Source organism: Anomalospiza imberbis, chromosome 2 (genome assembly GCF_031753505.1).
Source record: "Anomalospiza imberbis isolate Cuckoo-Finch-1a 21T00152 chromosome 2, ASM3175350v1, whole genome shotgun sequence".
Classification (NCBI taxonomy): domain Eukaryota; kingdom Metazoa; phylum Chordata; class Aves; order Passeriformes; family Viduidae; genus Anomalospiza; species Anomalospiza imberbis.
Window position 1 is genome coordinate 58,013,818 of NC_089682.1, and position 27,581 is coordinate 58,041,398.

The following is a 27,581-nucleotide window of genomic DNA, read 5'->3' on the forward strand; positions in this document are numbered from 1 at the left end:
ACTCTCTGCTAGGGTGCTTTAACATAGCTCTGTTCCAGTAGTTCTTTTGGAAAATAGAATTTGAATTGGCTTATTTGGACTTCTGAGTTTTGAAGAACACATTTTACTCCATTTTGCTATTTAAATGCTGGAAAATGCCAGTATTTGATATTCTGTCTTTTCAATAATGAGCACATCTAAACGTACTTCTGAATCAAGGAACTTTTATAGTTGCTTTGTTTGGAGAGGAAATTGTGGAGTACATAAAGCTCTAGTTTGTGCAAAATTACATTATCTGCTAGTTAAAAACTGTGGGGCACAAAGTATTTGTCCATTAAAAGAAAATAGAACATTTCATAATACTGAATCACTCTTTTAAAGTTACTCTTTGAGGTAGTTAAATAAAGTTGACTCAATCTGTCTTATTTCAATATAGATCTTAAACTGAAGCTTACTTGCCTATTATGCTTCAAGTTGATAGAATAAAATGATCAAACTGGACCAGTGTTTTCATGTGAAAGAGCAGAAATTGTAGGAGAAAACAGATTCTGCAAAAGTTTAGGTATTTCACTTCAGGACAAACATTTTCTGACTCTAAACTACACAATGAAGTGTTTGTTAGGAGTTAGAGAGAGGTCAAGAGTTTTGGACTTTACTGATGGCTTGGTTTGTTTTCCCTCAGGTTTTCTGGGGTCACTGCATCAATGCCCTCATCCATTCCATCATTCTTTTCTGGTTTCCACTGAAAGTGTTGGAGCATGGTAAGGGCTTCGTTATTTCTTATATGTGTAACTGATGTTCAGTCTTACAGAACCAGTGTGTTTGCAGAAGGGGGGGTCGTGACAAGTCCCAAGAAATAATGCTGCCAGACAGTTCAATAGTCTTTAGCTGCTGAGCTTGGCAGGTTGTCTAGTGACTTTCAGAAATTATTCTAATCTAATATAATTATTGTTCATATACTGACTTTAATAGGTGAAAAATGAAACTACTTCTTTGCTAAGTCTTACCCAAATACTGAGTGATTTTACAAAATGCCTTTTTTTCATGGTAGTGTGTTGAGATCTCTGCATTTGACTGAATAATGTTCTTAAAGCAGCTGCCTTAGAACCGTTTGCTTTATATCTTGTTGGAAGTCCCCCATTCCATAACACGGTACTGTGAAAAAGAATTGGCTGGAATGGAAGTAAACCAGATAAAGAGTCAATGATGCTGGGGAAATGAGACTCTGGTGTACAGATTAGGGTTATTAAGTCTTGATTTTCAGGGTAATGCAACTACATGGTATTTCAGGGACCAGTAAATCCCACATTATTGTAAATGTAGGTGAACCCAATGGGAAGAAATGATGATGTTTGACTCTAGTTTAGAAGATTGAATGATTTCTTTATTATAATTATACTATAATACATTAATATACTATTTAAAGGACATACTAAAATTACATACTTAATTTTTTTAACCACTATATCTAACTAACTTACAACTAGTGACCTTCTTTCTAGTCTAGACACAGGTGGATCTGATTGTCCATCAGGCTCAAACAATCCTCACCAGAATCTAATCAAGCAATCACCCTAGGTAAACAATTCTCTAAACACATTCCACATAGGAAAAACAAGGAGCAGATATAGAAATTGTTTTCTCTTTCCTCTCTCTGTGCTCCTCTATGAAAAAATCCTGAGAGAGAGAAGAATGTGCCTGCCGCATCACATGGTTCCTACCTAGCTTTCCAGTATAGTTGTGTGGGTAGGAAAAATCATAGGAATTCTGTTCTTTGATTGTAGTAAGAAATAGGGTTAGATCAGATGAGGAATTTAGGGCTGGTGAAGAGAATATTTATCTAAAATCATACATTTTTCTCAAGTGAAACTCTTTCCTGGAAAACACTAATTTTAGGAAAACCTTCTCTGCTCCAGAATTGATTAATTAGGGAGGAGGTGAAAGAAATAAAAAGGGAGGGAAGATGAATGCTCATGTCAGAGTCATGATAGTAAAGGTACTTGTGAGGGTTATGTTCATGCTTCTCTACTTGGCTGATTGAAATGTCAGTATCATGTCCTTGGTGGGAACTTTCATGGCTGATGGACCATATGAAAAAAGGGACTTCCCTTTCATCTGTACATGAAGGTTCTGTTTCGTGGGAGAGGGGCATTTATGGTTGGTTATTTTTTGGTTTGATTTGAGGAGTTTTGTTGTTCTGTTACACTGTTTTTATGACAAATGTTGATCTTGAATAGCTCTTTTTAAAATTCAACTGCAGAAATTTTAGGTTAACATCTGTACTGTTTACAGTTAAAATTACATAGTCTTCCATAGATGTTTTTCTAGTTCCTAAATAGATAATGTGTTTTTAATTTCAACAATTAGACTGAAACAATTATGACACTGAAACACCAGCTCAAAGGGTAACTTTTTGGGTTCCTTTTAATAGGTTGCTTAGTTTGTTTTCCAGAGAGGAATGAATATTGAATTTTCAAGTTTCTTGGCATTTCCAAGTGCAAGAAGGATTTCAGAGCCAGAGACAAAAATGTGCCATTCAGACTAGGATGGTTCTTAACCTCTTGAGTTCCTTAGAATGTGAAGTACATGTATTCCAGGAATGGGCACTTGTATAGCTTCAGAAATGAGCTTCACTGAGCGTTCTGCTGTTCTCATTAGCACAAGTTGAGACTTACAGGAAAATTTATTCAATTATTTAAATGTTCACTGTGATGTTACACTAGAGCATGGCCATGTCATGTCAGCTTATTCTAGCAAAACTGATCCATTTAGGCATGCCTTTTTCTTAATAAACTGAGCCTTTTGGCACCAACAGGGTTCATTTGGCATGGGAGACTAAGTTCCCTAGTGCTCTTCACCTATTTCATAGACACCAGGGGAAAGAGCAGGGTGACTGTAAAATCTTGGTGTGTCCCTGAATGATGTGGTAAATGCCTGAAGCCACTGGGGAGGAGCTGGGCTGAGGAAGGTGCCACTGCCTAGAGATCATGCCAATCCCTAACCTAGCTGTCTCAGGCTTTAGCTCCATTTGCAGAGTTAGTCACTCTGCTGCTGTTTCTTAGTAGTTAATATTGAAAAGAAAGCAGGGATACAGAGGTACCAACTTCTGGAAAATATTCTGAGTCTGTCAGTTCTTTGGAGACAGCCATGTGCAGCATGGTAGAAGGAAAACAAAACAAGTAGCTTGGGTTAACTGTATTGTATAAATATATAGGGGTTTTTTTAGCTGTAAGCTAGGCAGGGTCTTCATCACAGAGGTCAGGGTGTCAGGAACTCTTCTTTATAGGTTTAAAAATTTAGTGATCCTGGAGCACACAACCTTTGTTTAAGAATGTCAAATCCAGTTTTTCAAGTAAATCTAACAAAATGTTACTGTCATTGATTCCTAGAGAGGCTACCTAGAACAGAGGCTAGGCAGCATTAAAGGAATAGAGTAGGTATTTATTGAAAGGCCTTCAAAGGGTACACCTTGGGCAGTACAAGAGCCCAGCCAAGGCTTGACCCAAGATGGACAACAGGTCACACATTTTCACACTTTTATAAGTTTTGGTCCATTTACATATTGGGGTTCATTGTCCAATTACATCTTCAGGTTGTGAAGTCCCATCCTCCCAGATTGCTCTCCACAGTTTGCTGTTGTTTATACTTTTTGGCCTGAGGCTGCAACGGTGTCCTTGGTTCTTGGGCTGGAAAAGGTTTGTTTGCTAACTAAACTGTGAGGAGAACTCGCCAACACTTTATATGAAGTTCAGAATTATATACTAATGCAGTACAGAATCTGGATAATATAAAGGCTAAATCTTGAGGCATCATCATGGTAGAACTGCTCACTGTGCTAGGCGGTGTGTGTTTAGGAATGAATCCAAGGTTTTATGTTAAGCATTTTTGTCCCTGCTGTTCTTGTATTTCCCTAGTAGCTGTCTTAAAACATGTGAAAATAGCAGTACTTATCATGCTTGAGTAATGCTTGAAAACTCCTGTGAGTACAAGTTCAATTGGCATTCATGTGGTGGTTGAATGTGTTTTCATGATGTTCCCGTTTTCTTCAGCAAGGGCTGAGAGACTAAATGACATTTGAAGTATTGCCAAGCCTGGCACTTTGAAATGATAGATTAGCATGTATGTACTCACCCTAGTGCAGTTGATAGAGAATAGGTGGGCAGAGGCCGAATACTGCTCAGTTATCAAACTAACCTCCAGTGAGATACTGTATATGTTTATATGTGTCCTTTGCAAATGAAACTGTCACTGCTTTTCTCAATTCAGCTCCCTTTCACCACAAGTCAGCTGGTGTTTTACTGCTTCTTCATCACAGGCATGCAAGTAATAAGTATTGTTAGAGGTGACAATTAGTACAGGACAGATAGCAACAGAAAAAGTGGCAGTGACATGCCTCAGCTCTTACAGGCAAATTACACGTTAGGGTCTGGTGAACACTGCCCCTTTGCTAGCCCAGCTTCTGGCAGCTGGAGCTATGGATGTGTGCTCTATCCAAGCGCCGTGCCTGAGGCCTGGCTGAGCACAACTTCTGCATTACCCTTACCTCATGGTTTCTGAGAGTGCTTTTCAATGTTCAAAAAGGAAAGGTTGGGACCAGTTATTTTCTCCTGAAAGTTTCCTTGTTCTTTTGTCCATTCTTAATAAACTATAAACTCATAACAAAGGTGATCTTCTTTATCTTCTTCTTTCAGATGCAGTATTCACAAATGGACAGGGAGTTGACTATTTATTTGTTGGAAACATAGTTTACACTGTAAGTTTGTGTATCCTAGCAATTTTTGAATGGTAGAATTTCTTTCCAGCCTTTTTTTCACCACAAGGAAATGGTGTAAACCTGAAGAAAGTTTGTAAGTAAAAAAAAAAAATCAATCTGATGCTGTGTCTGTGATTTTGCTTCGTCCTTATAAATTTTTTTCCCAGACATGCATCAGCAATAGCTTCTACTCTGTCCTTCCCACATCCCCTGCCAAGTTCCTGGGTTGCTACCTAAATGGTAGTAGCTTTTTAGGTGTAAAGGGGAGATTGAGATTTGAGAGTGTTAGTAATGAAGTTGTCTTTCTTCTTTTTTCTTGCAGTATGTTGTAGTCACTGTTTGTCTGAAAGCCGGCTTGGAAACAACTGCATGGACTAGAGTAAGTACTTTCCAGTATTTCTTATTTTATTAGCTCACTTTCCTCCCTAATGAGTATTGATACAGATAAGAAGTACTAAAAATCATTTGGGACTTCGGAGTTTTAATTATGTCTTTCATGTAAGGATAGACTGCTAAGCTCCCTAAGTACAGAATGTGAGAGGAATGAACTTGTAGATCACACGATATCTGTGATGAAAAAGGACAGCCTGACAGAAGTGGGAAGAGTACACTAAAAGTGTATTGTCAACATCTCTACTTAAAAATGAGGAAAATTTTGCATGAAATCAACATACTACTGTAATTGCTTAAGAAAATGCATCAAGCAAATTATCGGCTGTACTCTGTAGCTCCTTCAAAATAGGAGCATTCCCAATTAATGCAATAGGGAATGAAAAGTATCTGCCCACAGATAAACAACTGGGCTTTGAAAACATCTTTCAACTGGGTAAAAAGAACTAGTGATGAGTTCACATTGGTTGAGCTATTTTGGTTTTAAACTTAGTGTAATAAGGATGTTAGTTAAACAGTTATGTTGGTTCCTTGAGTTACTGACTTGAAACGGGCAAGTGCTCTGTTACTGGTAGGTGACAGAATCCAGCAGGGCATTGAGCTCCAAAGAATGTGAGGCTCCGGTGTTGAGGAATCTTCAACACCTTTTTCCCTTCCTTTCCCCTAGCCCTTATGAAACACTTAGTTTTTTTTAAATTTTGATGGAGTCCCTTTTCCTCTGCACCAGTAAGATATTTTAAGGGAATCCAGTTTTCATGACATACTAAGAATCTCTACTCTCAAGACTAAGTTGTTTTGAGGACACATATTCTTATTCTACCAGTTTCTTTGAGGGTTTAGCTTAGGTCTTGTTAACCTCATTGCTTCTGTTAGTTGTAAAATGTTTTATTTCATTCCTCCCAGAGGAATTGTGGAGATCAGTGAGCTGACATCTGTTCTGAATTTTAAAGATGAAATGCTATCTGTATGGGTTATTTAATTGTTAGGGAGTTGTTAATATTTTCTGCCCCATTCTCTCATCTGAAAATAAAATCTGAGTGGTTTTTACTGTTGCTTATGCATCAGTTCTGTGTTGTGTATCAACATTTTAAAATGCAAAAATCCTTAAATTAATCCCTTGTGCACCAGAATAGCATATAACCAAGTCAGCACTGAAGGCATGTAAGCTTGTTTAGATCCTGTTTTGTTGTGAACTCTTTGATGGTTTTTCTTCTTTCCTTTTCCCTGGATAGGTAATGGGTGTCTTTTCAATCACTTGGGGATAATCATGATCCCCTCATTTCTAAACTTCTTTTTTAAAAGATACTATAACGTTTAGTAGATATTGGAGTTCTATAACTCTGGCATTTTACAGAGAACTTACTGTTACTCACGCAACAGTTATGTTTAGAACCAGCTTTTTTCTACATATACTTCTAAATTCTGTGCCATTGCTTGGAACAGTGACTCTCGTCATCTCAAAATCTGATGTTGGTTATAGTTTCAGCTGTGAGTGAATCAACACACAGAGAATCTTTAGTTTACTTGAAGAGTATTAAATTTACAACACTGAGTTAAGCCTCTTCTCCATCATCAAGCGGATTGGTTACAGGCAATTTGTTCTAGAGAGTGAGAGGGACACTGCCACTTGGGAGAACAAGGTAGTTTCATCAGAAAGCTTTAAATAAATAATGCAGTCAAAGTGTTTGGGAGCCTGGTATATACAGTAGGTCGTGTGGAAAGAAAGGCTGTGATAAAAGTGGCAACATAATGCATAATAAAATCCACTCATTGAAGCTGAGTGGAGTGGCTTCATGTTACGTGTGGCCTGTCTGGAACACTGCAGTAGGCTTTTTCCCAAATACACAGAGCTTTTTTCATCACTGCTTTACCACACTATAGGAACTTTTTCAGAGAAGCAAGGCACATGGGAGAACCACACACTCTGACTAGTTTTTATGCAAGAGCCTTGATTTCTTGTTTCCTGTCATTCATTTAACACATCTGATGGGCTCACTTCTGGTTTTGCACGAGAAGTCTCCAGGGGTAAATGCAGATGTCAGTGGAGAATCAACAGTACAAAGGTTGGTGGGGTGACTGTGTAAGGAGTATTTTAAAGCAGGTCAAGGAGGGCTCTTCCAGAATGCAGAAGCTCTTTTAAAGAGAGAGAAGCATGTTTGGGCAGATTTAAGCCTGAGATAATGAGATGATTGGAACAACCATGAGAAGAAGGTGAAGACAGCATAAAATGAGCAAAGTCTGCTCAGCTGGAAAGGGTGAAGGTCTGTAAAAGTTGAAAACTGTCCTAGCAGCAGAATGGAAAGAAAAACCTGAGTGAGACAAAAAAAAACTGATGTCATTTCACTAGCACAAATACACTACCTATAAAATAAGTCTATGTCTGAGATTGGCTTCTCTGCTTGCTTTTATGTTTGCTGATTTTAGTTATAAAGTACAGGAGGGAAGCACCAGTCCCAGCTATCCTGAGCCTTCTGTCCACCTGTCTAAGAGGAAGGCTGTGGCTCAAGAGAAGGTATCACATCCTTTTCAGAAAGCAGTGATGGTGCTGTTCTGCCATTGCATGGGGCTGACTTTTCTTAAGGATGAGTTCTTGCAGCAGCCTTGCAGAACTTGATCTTTGGGGAGCTGAGCACTACAGTTGCTCACTAGGGTGGGGCTTCTAGTTAGAACCTTGATGTGAATTGTGCCCAATTTTCATAAAAGTAAGTAGACTGAAAGGATAAAATTCCTCTTGTCTTCCAAGTGTTAAAAAAAATCCTTCAGTTTCTTACTTTTCTTCACATTAAAACTGAATTGAGCATGTATGTGGATATTTTGGAGGTTTTTGTTTGTTATGTGGGGGTTTGGGGTGTGTTTTTTTGGTTAGTTTGTTCTTGTTTGTTTGTTTTAAATAAGGAGTTGTTTATTTACTGAGGTCAGATCTCCTGGGTGAAACAGAATAAACAGCAAAGTTTGAAAACAAATCTTCCTGCCCACTGTGTCTCTCCAGGAAGGGGCCTATCCCATGTCTTGCTTATTATTAGCCCAGCAACTTTCAGGGTTGAACAAAATTCCAGCTTTCTGAGAGTGCCTAGAAGAGTGTTCTTTCCATTGCCTCTGACATTTTGTCGTATGAATGCTTCTACTGTAAGGTAGTATCTAGTTGATCCCAGCTATCTGCCAGTCTGCACTGGTGCTGCAGGCTCCTTGCTTGTTTGTTTTCACTGCTTGTGTTGGAGAAAGCTCCACACATTTCAGAGGATGTCCAGCAGTTGCAGATTAGGAGCAATCTTCTTCTTCCTGAATTTTGTATTTATCTCGCAGCAAGCAGAGTACAATACTCAGACCCTTCTTTGGTTCTCAGACATACTGTTCAAAAAGTCAACAGACACAGTCATCCAGTAGGAAGTATAAAGCCGAGAGCTGAACAAACACACTGTGTCCACCAGCAACCAGTATGTGAATTCATTCCCATGTTCCTGAACTCATATGTAATTAGTAATTAAGATTTATACAGGTACTTCTCTGAATTGGAGCCAAAGTCATCAGCCACAGGAGTTGTTGGCATCCAGAAAAGCTGGAGCCAATAATGAGCTCAGTTGCTTGTTACAACTGAAATTACTGGCTCCATCCACTGTGGTGTAAAAGTAAAACAACTTAAATGATCCTGAATAGAAAAACAGTTTGGGTGTGTAGCAAAAATGACTTTAATGCCACTGAGAAGACGTTTGTGCTGGATGTGCTCTTGGTCATTTAATAGCTCTTTATTTTCTCTTAGTGAGTGTACAGACAAAAAAACCAGCAAATATGTAAACCACATTGCATATCTGTAAATCAGTTAGAACACCTTTAAAACAAAAAAAAAAAGCAAAGTTGATCAGTAGATGTTGATTGTGGTAGTGTATTACACAACACCGAATCTTCCTCCAGAGAAGGTATGTGATGTATATGGCTTGTATGTATATAGTGCCATAGGGGATTTGTCCATGTGAACTTTAACCCGCGCCTTTGAAAACTTCCACCTTGATTTATGTGTTGAATCTGGAATGTGCATGACAGGATACAGGAACTAGATGAGAGAAATTATGGTTCCAAGGAAAATCTGACGAGTTTTTGGAGCTCCAAATAAGACAGATTGGCTGAGAAGAGTATCTGTCTGCCCTGCTATGAGGCAAAGATTAAAGAGAAGTGGTTTGTGCTGTTTGAACAACCTGTGCTACTGGCCCAAAACCAAGAGCAGTAGACAGGCCTGAGTGAGACCGACAGAGACCTGAACAGGGAAACACTTCTGGGCTGGCTGGATGGAGGAAGTGCCGTGTGTTGACTCTGCTTCTCTCCCTGTTCCTTGGCAGTTCAGTCACCTGGCCGTCTGGGGAAGCATGCTGCTCTGGCTCGTGTTCTTCGGGGTGTACTCGGCCATCTGGCCCACGTTCCCCATCGCGCCGGACATGCTGGGGCAGGTTAGTACCAACACCTGGCTCTGGGGACAGCACAGTGCTCTGCTGTCACCAGTGCTGCTGCCTTCCGCTTCCTCAGTGCTCACATAGTGCTAGCAAAGCACTTCTACTCTAGTGAGAGTGCTTGGACTTCATTTTAACCTTTTCTTAATCCTGTTATTCATTTAGCTTAATCTCCTCGTGAGAAGAGCTCTCTTTGTCCCCCAAACTGACATCATCCATGATTACATGCACTGTGGATACTGTATGACAATTCCCAATTCGCTGTGAAGGCAGTGGGACTGGCTCTTTTGTTAGTGTCTAGTCCTGGCAATATTTTGTGTGTTTGACAAAATGTTGTATTTGGTTTGGGCTTTAATTTTGTTATGGGTTTGTTCTTTTCCATACGTTTTGTTTCATATTGTTACTTTTTACCTTCATTCATTTTAAATAAATGGAATTTCCTTGAGAATAGAATGAGATGGTCGGAAACAGGAGAGCTGATACATTGCTGATTATGGTACTGGAGGAATTCTGGATTTGTTCCTTCCGTGTCAGCTGAGCTCCAGGTGGTAAAATTTTCCCTTCAGTGTCATTATTTCAACCCTGGTGAGAAGATCGAATAGCAAGCCTGTCAAAATCACTCAGGAGACACGTGCATATTTAAAATAGGGGGATAGCAATTAACAATTGTAACAATTAAGGATTTAATAATTGCCTGATAAAAAGTTATTTTGTAGAGGTTGGAACTGCTTTCAAATCTACCAGAAAAATGTATTGGGTTGTAAGTTTAGACTTCAATGCAAATATGTGGTTTATTATACAGAAAGAAGAAAAGCTATCTAATAATTTCAAGAAATTATATGCTTAGATTGCTACCCTTATGTACTATAAAATGATAATAAAGAAGTAAAGTGTTGGCAATTAGATTTTTGAGATTACTCCCATATTTATATTAAACAAGAGCTGTCAGACATGATTTTGTTGCCGTTTTGGCTTAATACATATTTTATTATTATGCACTAAAACACTGAGGATAATGGAGGCTATGATATGTATTCATGGACAGCTTTTTACAGCTGAGACTGACAGCTGACAGGCTGGGATGAGCAGGTGAGTGACTGACAGACAAAGCCTCAGTCCGCTAGTAGTATTTCCTGGTGATCTTGACATGTTTCATAGCACACACAGCATCAGTAGCTCTAACTCACATTTTCATATATCTGGCAGGAATTTGACTTCAGTATAATGCAGAGTCAAGAACAACTTGTCCTCCAAAGCAGACTTTAGTGCTGCCATTAACATGTCAGCCTTCTAAAATGTAGACAATATGGTGAAATTTTGCTTCACACATAAGGGGCCAAACTATGGGCTTTAGCTTGCTATTGCCTTTTTTTTTTTTCCAAAAGTGACTCTTATTTTTTATTGCAACCTTAATTCATGTTGTGTTGGTCATCAACGTTTGCTGCAGCATATAAAACTGCAGGTCTTGGAACAAAACCTTCATATTAATAAGGCTTTGTTTTTTCTTGAGTATGTGTTTAGAAAATGTTTGTATGTTACCTTTGGTTTTATGCTCTGATTTTCTGACATTATGACTTTAGAAGTGGTACTAATATCTCGCCAAGATGAAAATATTCTATTCTCCTTTTTTTTTTCATAGAGAACACATTTACTTTGGCTGGTAGAGCGTCCAGTCCAGTACTTGTGGAGCTGTGTACGTGGATCAGTAATTATGAATCTAAAACATTAAGGATAAGTGATCATTCTATAGAGATGATTTTTGAATTCAAGCAGTCAGAAATAAGCTGTTCTACAGCTTTCAGTGTGTGCTAGAGGGTTTCAATATCATTCTTGTTTTCTTGTATTTTTGAGAGAAGGAGCAGCAGTTGAAAAGTGTGGGGTTTTTTCTTTTTCTTTTCTCTTTTATCCTTCCGTAAAATTAAGGAAAGCTCCCAAGGTAAAGGGAGCTTGTTTACCACTAGCATTCACTCCCACAAAATCTCTTGAGTAATTGATTGTTGTCTTGAAACCAGCTCATGAAATGAGCTTGGGACTGTGTTAGGCTCTAGTCAGTAAAATGAGTTGCCTTGCTGCCTAGACTTAAGCAATTTCTTTACTCTTGCTGCATTGTTCATTTATTAGTAATTGAGGTGTCTTAAAAGCATTGTTCTTGTTTCAGATCTTGCTACTGTGTTTTTCTTCAAATAAACTGACTTCCAGGATATTTTAGATCCTCATACTATGCAAATCTAACAGCATTTGAAGGAAGCTGATTTTAGCTGGAACAGTCATTAGCATTTGTGTCATCCAGGACTTTGTGCCATCAGTAGAAGGCACAGGAGGTGCAAAACATTTTATTCTGTTGTTTCACCAAATGTTGGCATGGAGCCTAGCAGACTTAAAAGTATATGATGCTTTGTTTCTGCTGGGGTTTGTTAAACTGTTTGCACTAAGTATTTCTTTCTCTTGCCCATAATATCTTGAGCATTCTCACAGGAAAATACCACCATTTTTCCTCCTTGAGGGCAAAGGAAAGTGACTTACTTATTCTCTCTTGTCAGAGTCAACTTATTTCTTCTGTTTCCACTGCAATATTAATGATGGAATACACGTGACATATTAAGACAAAGCTGTGATTAAAATCTCAGTAATCCTTAATAGAAATTTTCCAATAGTATGACATCTGGTACTTCGGGAAAAAACTGTCTGCTTTGGGGGTACCTTTTCAGACACACAATTTCTCTTCAATACTATCAGAAATAATAATGTAAGAATAATGCAAGAAAACTTTCTGCTAGCTCTCTTGGCTTTCCTGAATTTCTGTATTTTTTCAAGTGAAGTTTTTTTTTAAATTTACAAGAACAGTGACACTGAGAAGAGTTGGTGCCTTTTTTTGTCTTGCCTTTGGGGCCAAGATGCCTTAATGGGAAGTGATTGCTTTTGAATGGTCGCTTCCAGATGACAGTATTTTGTACAATATATGAGTCCTTTCCCTCCTTTTGGGTAGTTATGACTTTTCACCACAGATTTTTGAAAGCAAGTAAATGTCTGTGTTTTTAAAAAGAGCTATCTAGTTTCATACTCATTAACTGGAAAAAGTGGTACAGAAATGTGCCACTCTGAGGATGTGAGTTCCTATTTAATTACCATGTCCCTGAACTTATGGGACTTGTAGCTCATAACCCAGTGGTATTTTGTTGATGAGCACATTAGCCAGAGTCCTGCTCTCATGCAGTCTTGGGTATTTTGTTTGTTTGCCTGGGGATGGAGATTTGATGCCCTGAAGGGAACAGTGAGTGCTAACATTTGTGCTTATTTCTTATATGAGTCATACATATGGTGCAAGAAATATGCTGCTAATGCTCTGTTCTTGTATTGATTTCATCATTGGAATTGAAGCATACTTCAGGTTCATGGGAATAATATTGCACTGTATGGAATTAAATTCTGTGTGCATTATTCCCATCCCCACACGTCTAATTACCTGTACCTGAAAGCATGCATAAGTGTACAAGAGGATGCTTTGAAAGTGATCATACTTTTAGTCTTGATCTAGACATTATCTAAGATGAACAAAAACAGGTATCTCCTTTCCCCACCTTGAGCTGAAATTTTTAGTGTTTTAAGGGAGAGTAGGGCTGGCAGGAAAAGGAGTATTCCTGTCACCCCTCTGAAGCATCTGCTTGTTGATGATGAAAGAACTACTACATAGCTGTGATTTCTTTTTTCCACTTTATTTACCTTAATATGTGTTGTGGTTTGTGTCCGCCTCATTAGCTGTTGTTACCATTAAGGAAATCTCTTTAGGAAGATGAGTATCAGTCTCATTGTTTCTGCCTGAAACACAGGGGTTTTAATCTGGTTTTGAGAGAGAATGTGCTTTGGTTATTTTAAAGTGCAGGTTTAAAGTGGGTGTTTCTAATTTTTTAGACTTCTGCTTTGTGCTCTATGTGCTCATGTTGCAGAACTGGGTTTTAACAATCATCTTACTCTTAGGATATCATTAGGAGGCCCATCTCATCAAAACCTCATGGCTGGAGGTTTTGAAATTGGGGCTGCTGCACTTCCCAGTTACCTTGATACAGGTGGATTTGAGAGAAGACTTCTTGAATCACAGTCTGAATAATTCTACCACCAGCATAGGTGTAGCTGGTGTAAGTGTAGTAGTGTCTTACATGTAGTAGCTCCATGTAAGACCTACTTTCATAGCTGTAATTGCAGGTGTGCTTTTATTTTCTAGAGCTCTGTACATCCTTGACAGAAGATACTTATTTCTTGTCCAGTCAGATTCTTGCTAGGTTATTTGTCGGCTTATGAAGACTTTTAAAGAAGCTGCACACGGAGTTTACCTGGATTAAAGGTGCTTTTTAAAAGATCCCAGTAATGGAGATCTCTGGTGACCCCATGTCATGTGACAGTAGCAGGACTTGCTTGTTCTAATGGTTTGTTAAGAAGACATCTGTGCCTTTTTTAGCAAAGCTTTCCATTCATCTCTGTGTATGGCATTAGCAAGATGGGCTTGCCTTGACTATTGCACTACTGCAGACTTTTGAGGGAGGGAGAAGATGTAGGTAAAGGGTGTGATGGACTCAGGTTGCATGTTGGTTTTGTAGTTGGCCTTCGATCTGAAACTCTGAGATCTTGCTGATTGAGTTCTTTCCAAAGCATGTGAGAAAACTTCATGGTTTTCAAGACTTGGAAACAACACAGAACAACTCCCAAAAATCCTGGAGGCAAGATAATAATCATTATTCTGGTATAATAAACAGGTTTCACATTACTGCCCTTCCAAATCCACACTGCAAAGCTGACAGCTTAATGTACATTTTTGTGTTTTCCAGAATACTTTTGTCTTACTCTCTACATTTGAATTGTTTTCCAGAGGTCTCCATTATTGTTCTCTCTGGCTTCTCATATTTCCACAGTTTGGTGCTAGTTAGAAAATTGGCTGTTCTGATTGTGGTTTGTTTGTCTGCAATCAGTTGCACATTACATTGTGGTGTCAATGTTTTGGTTGGTGAAAATACTTCATCCAGCTGTTACGCGCAAATCAGACTTTGCCTGCAGATTGAGGTCCTTAATGCCTGCTGATCATGTTTGTTTTTATTATTATGCACAGAGGTCTCCGTGGCATTTGATGTGGTTTTGGAACATTTTCTGCAGTTTTGGACTAGGCTCTGAGCAGACAAATTACACTAATGAAGCATGCATATATTTTTAAGCATCTGTTGAAGGAGTGGGTTTTTATGAACCACACATGGCTTTCAGAAATTAATCTCTCACTTCTAGATCTCTGGCATTGTGCTGTACTATGTCATATACCACAAAGATGAAAAAATTGAGATAAATTAATATTTTCATAAGTTGTGAATGTGAAACTAATATATTAACTATGCTTATTTTATGCAAGCTAATCCCCCAAAACCTGCCCCTTTCCCTATTTGGCAACTTTGACGCAAACCTGTTCTAAATATTTCTGAAAGATGTCCCAGACTTAATTTCTCCTTAGGAAATATTTTACAAAGGCTTTAAAGCAGGACTGTATATGCAGCTGTGCCCAGCACTGTGCTGGCATTTCCTATATAGAGCCATATGAAAATAGCATTAAGCCAGAAGCAGAAATGCTCGTTCAGGTTTGGGAACTGGCAGTGCAGAGCGAGGCAGTCAGCTGGCTTCAAACTTCTCCAAAGTTTTTGTGTTTTCACCTTCACTTCTTGGTTCCTTCTCTGCAGAAGAACTGTGGCTAGCAGGTGAGTGCATTAGATGGAGGAGCAATAGGTAAGGGAGTGGTTGTGAATGGTTACCTACAGGTTGCACAGATGGTGCAGAGGCGGTCAGCTGTTTTTTCTTCAGTGTTGGGGTGTAACCTGGGACTAGAGCCATGCTGTCTGGGCAATGTTGATTTGGAGCTCAGGTAACTTTAACTAGTGTAAGTGCTGCTCAGTAGCTTAAATGAAAATATAGAGCATTTACACTTTTGTGTAATTGCCCGTTATCCCAATTTATTGGCTTTGGAGTGGGGAAAAGCAGTGTCCAGGAATCAGGCTCCTGCACTCAGGAATTACCATTCTGTAGTAATGGACTGTGCTTCAGAAGTTGCATATTTTCTCAGTTTGGAGTTCAGCGTTGCTTCACGTCCCTCAAAATTTTCCCAAATAGCTTTATTTGTATATTTAGAAGTAGCTAAGCCTTGTTGCAAGTTTGTGGAAAGATGTTTGGAAGATATCCTATTCCATATTTTCTCAATTAGAAACAGCTGCCTTTTAAATATACAAGAGCAGCTACTGTATTGTACCAGAGGCAGCGTTTACTAATACTCATATCTACAAAAAAAGTCTGTGTTTCGAGCCCTGTTGACAACCAAGGACAAACTAAGAACGTATGACTTGTCTCCTGGATCAGAGCATTCCTGATGTAGGCTGTGTTCTGCATTAGAAACTTAAGGAGGAAAACCAAGCAGCTCTACAGTGTGGGTTTGTCATGTATGACAAGGGTTTGTGTGCATCTCAGTAAAAGAGAATATTTTGGATAAGTGGAAAGCTGCCAAGCAGTTTTTATGCTTCTCATGAAGCAGCACTCAGCCTCTGCAGCATCTTTTGCAGAAGAAGTTTGTAGGTTACCAGCGTCCTGCGCAGGCTGGGCTGGCGGCAGCGCAAGAGGCTTGGTAGCCAGAAGGTGTGGGTCTGCCTCAACACATGGTCACTGCTGAGCACTGCTCTGCCAGCTTGCCAGGTGTGCGAACCAGACACATTTCCAGCTGCTGTGAAGGCATCAAGCCATAGCTCATTCCTACGTGGATGTTGTTGCCTAAACAATCTGGCACAATGAGGAAGGCCATGGCAGAGAGGATGTGAAAGCAGACCAGCACGCTGCCATTCCCATAATCGATAGGACAGAAACTAAGGAAGGTGGCAGGGTAATTGTGTAGAGAAGATGGTTTTTAAAAGTGTGTTTAAACTCATAGCAATGGAGCTGTGCCTCCTTTAGAAAGTAAGAGGAGCAACAGATGGGATCTATTCCAGAGGGCAGGAGGTGACTGTCTGTGAGTTGGAATTAGTGGTTTTATGGCTTGCTTTGGTCACACTTAAGTCACTTGATTTTCTGATGAATGCAGGGAAGCCCAGATAGTAGATATTTGGGGGTTGGTTGGGATGTTGTTTTTTCCTTCATTCCTTGGGGACAGAAGGGTCACGTTATGTTTTTATTTGAATTTACATATTATAAAGGGGTTTTGTTTATGGAAGATTTTTTGTTTGTTTAGCTGAATTTGTGCTCCATGCCACTGTTTCTTCCCTTCACTAGCGGATTTCATTTTCATAAGAGGCAAGTGTAACTATGTCACATGGGAAAATATTTCCAGATCAATTTGAAACATACCTTTATTCCCTTTCCTCCCTAAAGTATATGTTTCATGAGATCATTTTCCCCCACAATTGTATTATGTCAAAATTTGATCCAAAAAGCCCTGAGGAGTAGAAATGATATCTCTTATATTGTTCTAAGGCAAGCATAGGTACCCAGGCTTCAGGAGTAGTGAGGCTGGAAGGAGTACAGCCCTTCCAAGTGCCCTGGCTGCTGGTGTGGGTCAGCCAGAATAGCTTGGCCCCCATGGCTTTGCTGTTAACTCAAGAGCTGACAGCAACGATGGTATCTCCTACTGCTTCTCTATTGGCAGATGTGGCAGGCAAAAAGCAATTGAATGCAGCCACTTCAGAGAATGCCTTTGGGGTTTTGAGTCTGTGCAGGAAGTCAAACTGCATCCATTTGGCTTGTAGAGTGTAATTTCTCGTTTGGGTATTTGCAGCACTTGAGCTCTTGTTTTTATACCAGTACTCTTGTCAGAAGGTGTAGGAAGGAGTGTCTCCAGAGAGCTGTGTTTTCTTTGGATTCAGTAGGATTGATAGGAGAAAAGGACAGAATTATACAGGTGCTGTCCATACGATAATGCCTGAAGTGTGGAGGAGTTGGTTGTATTGACATGTGCCGCCGCTGGTCTCTGTAGCATAAAACCCAGCAGTGGTACCTCTCAGTAGGCTGATGTTGGAAAACAAGCTTCTTTCACTATTAGGAGCTGCAGCCTCGTGCTGAACATCTTGCAGAGCTACATCTTGCAGCTCTGGACGCATCTCCTCTTTCTAAGATATGGCTTGGATAAGGCAGTTTCGTGCTTATGGTAGAGTCAACAAGCTAGTGCAGAGAAACCTTGGACAGTAGTGTTATCACACACAAAAGAGAATAAGCAAGTATAAGCATTCTTTCTCTGTGTCATGCAGTGCTTTGTGGCGGATGCTGGGTGAGCAAGAAAGGATTCAGTACAGTGGCTGAAATGTAGACTAGAAGTTAGACCCAACATGTTTTTTTTTTGTTTTCAATAAATTATCGCATATGCAAGGTGTCAAACAGCATTTCTCTGCAAGTACTACTTACCACTTCTTACCCTGTTCAGTATCTGGGAGCTGGCAGTTCCTTTCAAAAGAAATGAGCTACAACAATATTATATGCAAACTTATTTTCATAATCTCATCCTCATTTGGGCTGAAATGGATTTATCTCACGTTAGAAGATTCCTGAGAAGGAAACGGATAAACACCTACTAGCCATCAGCACCTCCTGTAAGAGGCTGTGAGCTGTCCCCAGTACTGAGCAAAGGACATGCTGAGGGAATGAGAGTTTCCACACCATACTCAATCCATTTCTTGCCATTGCATGGGTGTACAAAATGTGTGAGTGAGTCAAAGAGAAGATTCTATGATTATCAGAGTGTCATTTTATACTTTACAAAAAATGGCTGTCACCTTTGCAAGGACCTCTTTTATGCAATGTTTTGGAGTAGGCATCTGTTCTAGTAAATATCTAAAGGGATTTCTTTTGGCACTTCGTCATTAGTACTCGGGTTTCAGTATGTTATCATGACAGCTAAGCAGCGTGTTATCCAGCAGTCTGTGTACATTCAGTAGAACCACCAGTGTTAGGCATTTTATTTTCAGATAGAAAATAATCTTGTTGTAGGGTTCTGTCTGAATTTGTATGAAAGATATACCAAAAGGGATGGTTTTAGGCTAATTCTATTTCAGAGAAGCATGAAAAGTAATTACTTCAAGCTTTGCTTCAAAAGAAGCTGCATTCAGGGAAAGCCTTTCCCAATTTAAGTGAAGTTGTCCACTCTGAAACAGAAATCAGAGGAATTTTTTTGATAATTTTAATCAGTTGACTTTTATTGTGTTTCTGTAAAATCAGATCTCAATATAACAAGAAATTTTAAAACATGGAGGAGGGAGAAGTGAATATATGGAATAACCAGACAGGTATCTGGTGGGGAGCAGAACAACTGAAAATAAGGTTCTATCAATCAGGTACCTATACGAAGTGCTGTTATTTGGAGCTAGGCAAAATCTCATTTAGCTGATGGGTCTCAGTGTTACTGTTCATTCAGAACAGATGGGAAGAGCAGTTGAACTCTTGAATCACTGGCATCCTCACACAGACCAAAAGGCATATGAAAGGCAGCCACAAAATGCAAAATGTTTTCACAAGACCCAGTAAAAGTTTAGTGACAAGTGCATTTGATTTCAGCTGTGTGTAAGGAAGAAAATGTTAATGAGGAACATGGAATTATATTGAAAAGTTGGAAATGGCCAGAGGGGACTGAGAGGGATCTTCTAAGTAAAATTACTGAATTTAGAGTTGGAACGGTGAAGAGTAGGTGTGGTCTAATCTCCTGATGTTAAAAGTCGGAAAAATAAATGTTTGTCAGCTTTTTCTGTGCAAGCTAGCAGAATTGTTTAAAGGCATATTTAGTCTGCATCAGCTTCGAGTGAAAGTGGTCTGCAAGGACTTAAGTTTAGCTGAGTGCTGTCACAGGCAAGACAAAGTAAATGACAGCCTCTAGTGGACCTGAATAATATGGTTTATTTCAGGACCAGAGAGATTAACCTTTCTACTCTTTTAATTATTCTAATTTGAATTTTCTTCCTACAGCATTATCTTCCATAGGTTTCAACTTCTCATCCCTGCAGGGAAGTCACTGCTGGTCTGAAAAGCTGGGTTGGTTCCTGCTGTGCCGCTACTGTCAGTGTTGGCCACCTGCAAGTGTTACTGGTGAAGGTCCCTGGCCATCACAGCATTCATGTTTATGTAAGTCCCTGTTCTCTGGGATCTTCTGCCACTTCCAGGATCTTTCCTGCAGCCAATATTTTCACCTTCCTCTTTCCAGACATTCAATTCTGTATTTTTCTTAAGAAAGTCACTTCTTTTCATGGGCTCCTCTTTGCAGCATAGAACACCAAATACCTGATATTCCTCATATGAATAGTCTATATGCAGAAGCACAGCATTATAATCAGCCTTGCAATTGGGCATAGTGTCTCCTATCTTTTAGTTAGGGAATTCAGGACATACCACTTCTGTTTAGTCCAATATTACCAAAATTAGCAGTCTGTCCATGTTGCAGCTAGAGCAGGCTTCTGCTTGATTGTTTAAAATTTCAGTTTTTGAAAGACACTGGAAGTTGTACACACACCATGCCCCAGTTCTTTGCTGCCATCAAGCTTTAATAGAATCATAAAACCATTAAGGTTGGGAAACACTTCTAAGATTGTCAAATTCAACCATTAACCCAGCACTGCCAAGTGTCCCCAGGTGCATATCTGCAAGTCTTTTAAATACTTTCAGGCATGGTGACTCCACCACTTCCTTGGGTAGCATGTTCCAATGCCTGATGACTCTTTCAGTGAAAAAACTTGTTCTCATATCTAATCTAAACCTCCTTTAGCACAACTTCAGGCAATTTCCTCTTGTTCTCACCAGTTTTTATCTGGGGTGAGAGACTGACCCCCAGCTGGCTATTACCTTATTTTGAGTAGTTGTAGAGAACATTAAGGTCCTCTTTTTCCCTAGGCTGAACCCCCCCAGCTCCCTCAGCTGTTCCTTATGACACTGGTGCTCCAGACCCTTCCCCAGCTCCGTTGCCCTTCTCTGGACACGCTCCAGCCCCTCAATGTCTTTCTTGCAGTGAGGGGCCCAGAACTGCACACAGGATTGGAGCTGTGGCCTCACCAGTGCTGAGTACAGGGGGACGGTCACTGCCCTGCTCCTGCTGGCCACACCAGTGCTGATCCAGGCCAGGATGCCATCGGCCTTCCTGGCCACCTGGGCACACACTGGATCATGTTCAGCCAGTTACTGACCAGCAAAACCAGGTACTTTTCTGCTGGGCAGCTTTCCAGACACTGCCCCTGGCCTGTAGTGCTGCCTGGGATAGTTGTGACTCAAGTGCAGGATTTAGCACTTTGCCTTGTTAAGCCTCATACAGTTGGCCTCAGCCCGTGGATCCATGCTGTCCAGGTGCCTCTGGAAAGCCTTCCTGTCCTCCAGCTGATCAGCATTCTCACTCAGCTTGGTGTCATCTGCACTCAACCCCCTCATCCAGGTAATTGAAAAGATATTAAATGTGATTGGCCCAATACTGAGCCCTAGGGAACGTGACTGGTGACCAGCCACCAGTGGATTTAACTCCATTAAATCCACCACTTCCTTGGCACAGCCATCCAGACAGATTTTTACCCAGGGAACAATGCGACTATCTAAGCCATGAGCAGTCAGATTCTCCAGGAGAATGATGTGGGAATTGGTGTCAAAAGCTTTACTGAAGTCCAAACAGACAAGGTCCGCAGCCTTTCCTTCTTCCACTAAGCGGATCACCTAGTTTCCTCTCCTCTGTATTGTATTTCCAGTATACATCTAGTAAGTTGAACTCCCCCACAAGAACAAGGGCCAGAGATCATGAGACTTCTCCCAGCTGCTTTTGGAATATTTTTTCTGTGTCTTTATCTTGGTTGGGCACTCTATAATGAACTCTGACCAGGATATTTGGCTTGTTGACCTTTCCCCTGATTCTTACACATAAACCCTCAACCATGTCATCACCATCATCAAGCTCTAGATATTCATAAGGCTCCCTAACATAAAAGGTTACCCCACCACCTGACCTTCCTTACCCATCCCATCTGAAGAGGTTCTACCCACTGCAGCACTCCAGTTGTGTGAGCCATCCCACTATGTTCCTATTAATGCATCATTAGCTTTCCTCCCCTGCAGTGGTTTCCAGCTCCTCCTCTTTGTTGCCCATGCTATGGGCACTGGAGTAAATCCATTTTGGTTGGGCTAATGATCCTGCCAGCTTTTTCAGGGAGAAGCTGTAATTCCTACTTGACCATGCTTGGGAGCTTCCATGGTTTCTAACACATCGGTAACCCTTGCATCTTTGCTGCTGCATGGATCTCCCTCCTCTACCTCCACTGAGACATCAGACCAAAGAATCTCATGGGCACACTATCCCTTATGGAATGCCACCCCCAGGCTTATATCTCTTGAGCCTAGTTTTATCCCTTTCACCCTTCAGGTCTAGTTTGAAGGTCTTTCAGTGACATCTGCTAATTCTTGTGCAAAGATCTTTTTCCCCCTGTGAGACAGGTGGACCCTGTCTGTTGCCAGCCATGTTCCTGTGAATGTTGCTGATTAAGTGCTGATGTAGCAAATGTGTGTATCACTAAAGATTTTATTCATTTTCTCTTAACACTCTTCCAGTAGAAGTATATGGCTTTTGTTCTAAGCTTTTCAAGCCTCATGTGTTTCATTCAGTGTGTGAGAAATACATTCTATGCAGGGTGATAATATAGGGGAGAATGAACTTCAGTAGTCACATGGATGTGAATGTTTGAACAAACAGTTTTGGGTTCTGTCTGTGCCGTAACATACCGGAAACACCACTTTGGTCTGGTTAGCAGCATAACAGCAGCTTTCCTGTATGTGATGTGCCCATACAGTGCCTAAAGGGCTTGTTAACAGTGGGACCCCTTATGCTGTGGGTGCAGAATTTCAGATTTCTGAAGATGGAAATGGGCTGGAGACACCTGTAGAAATGGCTTACTAAATATAGTGTGTGAACATTAACGACTGTAGATGTGTTGTAACATCAGCTGCTCTCATCTGTTGCATCAGAGCTCTTTGCAAGACTAGGTCTTTGAGTGATTAAATGTTGAAGTCTGTTGGACAAACTTGGAGTGAACAAAGCAAGTAAGTTCAATTTAGCCTTCTGGATACTCATTAAGGGGATCCTGGGCTTTCCACAAACAAGGTATGTACATGTTTATCAGCCTGAATGTGTTTGAAATTACTTTTTTACACCAGGATCACTTTAGATACTGCTTTAAGACAGACTACAAGAGGGGTTGTGTGAGAGAAAGAAATGTCAAGAGGGGCAAAGAGAAACAAGAGCTGTGGAGGACATTGCCTGAGTTATATTATGCTCATTAATTCAATTTGAGGCAGGAATGTGTGTAAATAAACCCTGGCAGCTGCAGCAGCTCTCATTTCTGCAGGGCTTTGGCAAGAATGCAGGGGCCAATGGATATGAAATCCTGGCTCTCTTTTGAGAAATTGCAGGCAGACAGCTCTGCAGCCAGAAGAAAGAACAATCTAAAGATTTACTGAGAAGACGTAATCACTTTAAGCAGACTTGAAGAGTGTGGAGTTTCAGACATGCAGATTTGGAGGTAAAATTAGTGCAGACAAAAACTAAGTCATTGGAAAACCATGGGGCTTACCTAATTCTCCTGGGTTAATGGCATTATTCATGTTCCAAATATTCAGCCTCAAAATGGAGCAGGAAAACTGTAGCTGTAACATTAGGTGTCTTCAGGGTAACCTGAGTCTGGATATTCACCAGCAATTTTCTGCAGGTAGTGTAGCTGTTTGTGACATGTACTGACAGTCAGATGTGCTGACCAGGTTAAGTGAACTTGCTTGTGTCCCAGGGAGTTTAGTCTTTGGTGCTTTTCCTCATTCTGGATCCCCAGGAGTGCCTGGAAGAGCATTCCCGTCACTTCACATGGTCCAAGAATGTGTGCTCCCCCTGCTCCCCCACCAAAATATTCAGAGGACAGATCCCTCAGTGGGTACTGCAGAGCTCAGGATGGGGAGAATTATGGTTCTGCAACAGTTAGCAAGCAATGCTGGATTTTCAGATCAGTGGATTTTTCTGCTGTTTTTATAAGTAGTAGTTGCTATTTTCAGCTCTGTTTTTTTAAGTAGTAGTAATAGTTGCTATTTGTCTGAAACTGATTTGAATATGAGCTTTATATATCAGCTACATTTAAAAAAAAAATTTAAAAGGCAAAAAAAACCAACCAAACAATGTGAACAGTCTGTGACCAAAGGAGAATCCTTGGTTTTGCTGGCTTTAATCTAGATGTTTATATAACAATGTCACCCAAAGCCAAAATGGTTTTAAAGGCACTGAGATGAATGTTTTAATGACAGTATTATAGGTAACTATTAATTGATTATATTTTACCAGATACTTAAAATCTGACAGTTAGTTTATTTATCTATAAAAAACAAGACTTTTTTCCTCAAATGGAAACCAGCTTCTAATATAGGTCTTCTTTATAATCTCAATTCCATTGTCTTCAAATGTTTGTATATCAGAAAAGTTAATTTTGTTAAAAGTGTACTGGCAAGGGAGTTTGTGTGAAAACAAGGTCTAGTAAGGTCAGAACTACAGAACAAAAGCTGCAAATGGGAGAACTTGACCTTAACAACAATAATAATAATGCTTAGCATTTGAATGTACATTGGGTTTTAGAATATCTGCTTTGCTTTGCACATTAGATAAATTAGTGCAAACAAAGGTATTTATGGATTTAATTATAATTCTTTTCATGTAGCAAAGTTTGTCAATAACACTTTCAAAATACGTTCCCTAAATAGCACTTTGAAATATTTATGTACTGTGACTTTACCACTGTCATCTTCTGTAGTACAGGCACCTATGTCTGGCAGATGATAAGCCAGGAGGCATCCAGGGGGTATCAAAACAATCAGATTAATTATTTGGATTCCAAACTGGCACCTATTTTGTTAAATAGCTGTGTCTCTGTAGCAGAAGCAGAGCTACATGCAATACATTGACATTGTAAGTTTTTCTTACTACTCTTCAAGGGAATCCATGAACACACCAGAGGTTTTGTGCCTTTGAATTTGGAGAGTACTGATGGACATTTGGAAATATAGGTCATAGAAACAGGGAACTGGAAAAAGGCAGCCCAACAGTCAAGCAAGGATAGATCCTGTCATACATAACACAGGCATTAATTTTGTTGAAAGTGGCAACATGCAGAAGTTTACTGGTCTTTCGGACAATTTTGTTAAAAGTTTGTCATAAATGTTTCTTTTACTGTGAAAAGTATCTGCTGGAGAAGCGGTGGTCAAAACTTGGGGCAAACTGCTGAGACAGTATGTTGTTTTATGCTCCCCTCTATTTTAAGCTGTTGTTAACATCCAGTGTTGTTATTGCCCCTTTCAGCCCAGCTCACCCTTGACATTGCTAGCTTCAAACATCTAATGTGTGATTTAGCAATAGAAGAGCAGCAAGATCTGCTCACACCTGCTGTCTTTCAATAGCTGCCTCTGGGTCAGTAGCCTCTGGCTGGCTTTGCCATTCTTGAGAAACTTGAATTTTAATCATTTGCTCCTGTCAAGAGCAGCATAAGGAACACTCTTTCATCAGTTTCAGTACAGTGAGTCTGAACATACATGTCCAAGTCCCCTGGAAGTCTCTGCTTGCTGCTGGTTTTGGCTGAAATAAAATCAGCTGTGATTTGTATTCTGCCTCTTGTGGGCTTCTTTGTTGATATACAGAGAGGCATCCAGTGTTTAAAATCTGCACACAGCACAGCCTCACTGGCATGGTTGTTTTCTTCCTACTTCTTTACCCACTGTTGCCCAGCACCCTGGTGTGTATCCCCACCTGGGTACAGCCACAGTCATCTCAGGTCACTGTCACCTTGCACCACAAATTTTATGTACATTTGGATGCATATGACACTTAAAACTTAATTTCTACTAACATACCTGCAATGGTTTGTAAGTAAGATTTTCTCTTTGTTTCTCTCATGTCCTGGATTTACACTGTTTTCTCTCTTGCTGCTCAGAGACAGATGAGGAGCAGCTTTTGCAGTGTCAAGTTTGACTCCTCCCTGGCTGGCTCCTTGCCGGGCCCCGTGCTGTGCAGGGCTGGCAGCCACAGTCCTGCTTCCTGCTCACTCCCTGGGCCCCTTGCACCTGTTCAGTGAACCACCTCCAGGAGCGTCCCATCCACTGGAAGCTGCTCCTTTGCCCCAGACTGTGCAGTGCTTTTTCCAGTAGGGCTTCAAAAGAGCAGAAAGGGCTTGAGGGAGAAATTTTGTGAGCTATCCAGCAGTCACAGCAGGGGATTGAAGGACATTTTCCAAAGTGCCCTCAATTAATTAGTGTTGCTGAGGCTAAAAACTTACTGGAGCCCAAGTATAGCTTTGAGTGCTAAAACTGCAGGAAAGGCCCTAAAGAATCATTTCAGCAAGTTCTTTGCTTTACATTTGATTCCTTCCTTTTTTATTTTTCTTCCAGTGGGACTTAACTAGGACAGGAATCAGAGTCTGGCTGAAGCAGAATTTATCACAGTAGAATACATTACTGTGTTAGAGCTCTTTCTCCCTGCTTTGCTACTGCTGGCCATTTGTGTAATCTGTTAAACAATTTGAAAAGTTTTAAACTTTGTGCCAGAACTGAGCTATGAAACATAAAAAAGTATCTAGTGCTGTCCTAAACTGAAAAAATCAATGTGATAGTCAGAAGTGTGGCTGCACTGCTGTGCTTTGGTCAGCATGGTGACATACAGAGCACTTCTTCGCCACAGCTGCACTCTGCACTTAGGATTCAGCATTCCGAAGTCTAGTAAGCCTCCTGTTCTGCCTCCATGGTCTGCCTGTTTTGGGGATTTTTATTTATTAAATCAGATATCCAAAGATGTTTTCTCTATGTATATTTTTTCAAATGTGGAATTTTCTCCTTATATTGACCAGCATTTCAAATTAAGAGGGTTTTTTTTAGCTGGTTTTGAAACCTGTCTTAAGGTTATAAAGCAAGAAGGTGAATTTGATAGCAAGGGAGAAGGAAGAGAGTCATCGATTCTTGTTTTGGACATGAGAAAATCTATGCTTTCTACCAGGTATTGTTGTCATGTATGCCATTTAAAACACTTGACAGGGATGTTTTTAATCAAATTAATCCATTAAGAATAGTTTTCATATCTACTAAGGAAAGTGGAGACTTTTGTTGTTGGAGCCCAAGGCTAGAAGGCTGAGAGAATGTGAATGTTAGTATGCTGAAGTAATTATTGCTGTGATTTTATAGACTAATGTGTTGTGACCTTTCTGTGCCTCTCACTGGAAAACTGGGAATTTCCCCCTTTGCAGTAATCAAAATTTCCTATTGTTGAATTCTTATGGTGAAAATATTCCAAGTAGCTGAGAGCTTTCCTTATAGAGTCAATCTTGTTGTGGGCTTGAGAAGTGTCACTATAAGGCTTGGGTGGGTTTTAATATGACTTTAATCCTACCATCAACGTGTGCTTTACAATATGACTGCTACTGTAATTGCATGTTTGCCTTCAAACAATATCTTGCAGTGCTGTATAATTTTTTTTTCATTACTTGGGTAGATGTGTCATGTTTGATAGTGCTACTTACTGTGCTGTGTGCTAGATGATATAGTCCTTGAAATCTTTGGGGGAGGGGTGTGGAATACAGTAATCATTCATATACACCAAATATGTCAGACTGAATACTAGAACATAGGATAATCGTGGAAATGCGATAATTTTTAAGCCTGTCTAAATTAACTTTCTAGCTCACCACATCATCCCCTGAAGTCAAAGAAGTGATGCAGTATAGAGCCACCATATAAATTATTAAAATGTATTCCTTGGAGAGGAGATATGTTCATATATAAATCTAACTCAATAAAGATTTATTGGATTTTTTGATAGTAGGAACTGAGTAAATAGACAAGAACGGGGGAGATGGAAGTGGGAATTAAAGAGGGATGTATACCAGTGATCAGGTGGTAAAAAAGAAATCCATGTAATGAATAATAGTTCTATTTAAGTAGTATATACATAACATTTTAATGACAGTATTGAAATACTGTACTTCAGCTGTGCA

At 40.0% G+C, this 27,581-nt stretch overlaps 1 protein-coding gene across 7 annotated transcripts in view; it reads left to right on the forward strand.

Annotated features, from left to right (window-relative positions):
- Nucleotides 1-27,581, forward strand: part of ATP8A2 (ATPase phospholipid transporting 8A2) — a 317,516-nt gene that overhangs the window by 207,321 nt on the left and 82,614 nt on the right. For 5 of the 7 annotated variants that reach the window (XM_068181246.1, XM_068181247.1, XM_068181249.1 and 2 more), the window contains 4 exons: nucleotides 662-740; nucleotides 4,671-4,732; nucleotides 5,055-5,111; nucleotides 9,454-9,561. In XM_068181246.1, the coding sequence (XP_068037347.1) occupies nucleotides 662-740; nucleotides 4,671-4,732; nucleotides 5,055-5,111; nucleotides 9,454-9,561 (306 nt within the window). Of the gene's footprint in view, nucleotides 1-661; nucleotides 741-4,670; nucleotides 4,733-5,054; nucleotides 5,112-9,453; nucleotides 9,562-9,726; nucleotides 10,469-27,581 lie in introns of those variants that run through there. The other 2 variants (XM_068181251.1, XM_068181248.1) reach the window with 2 other exon arrangements.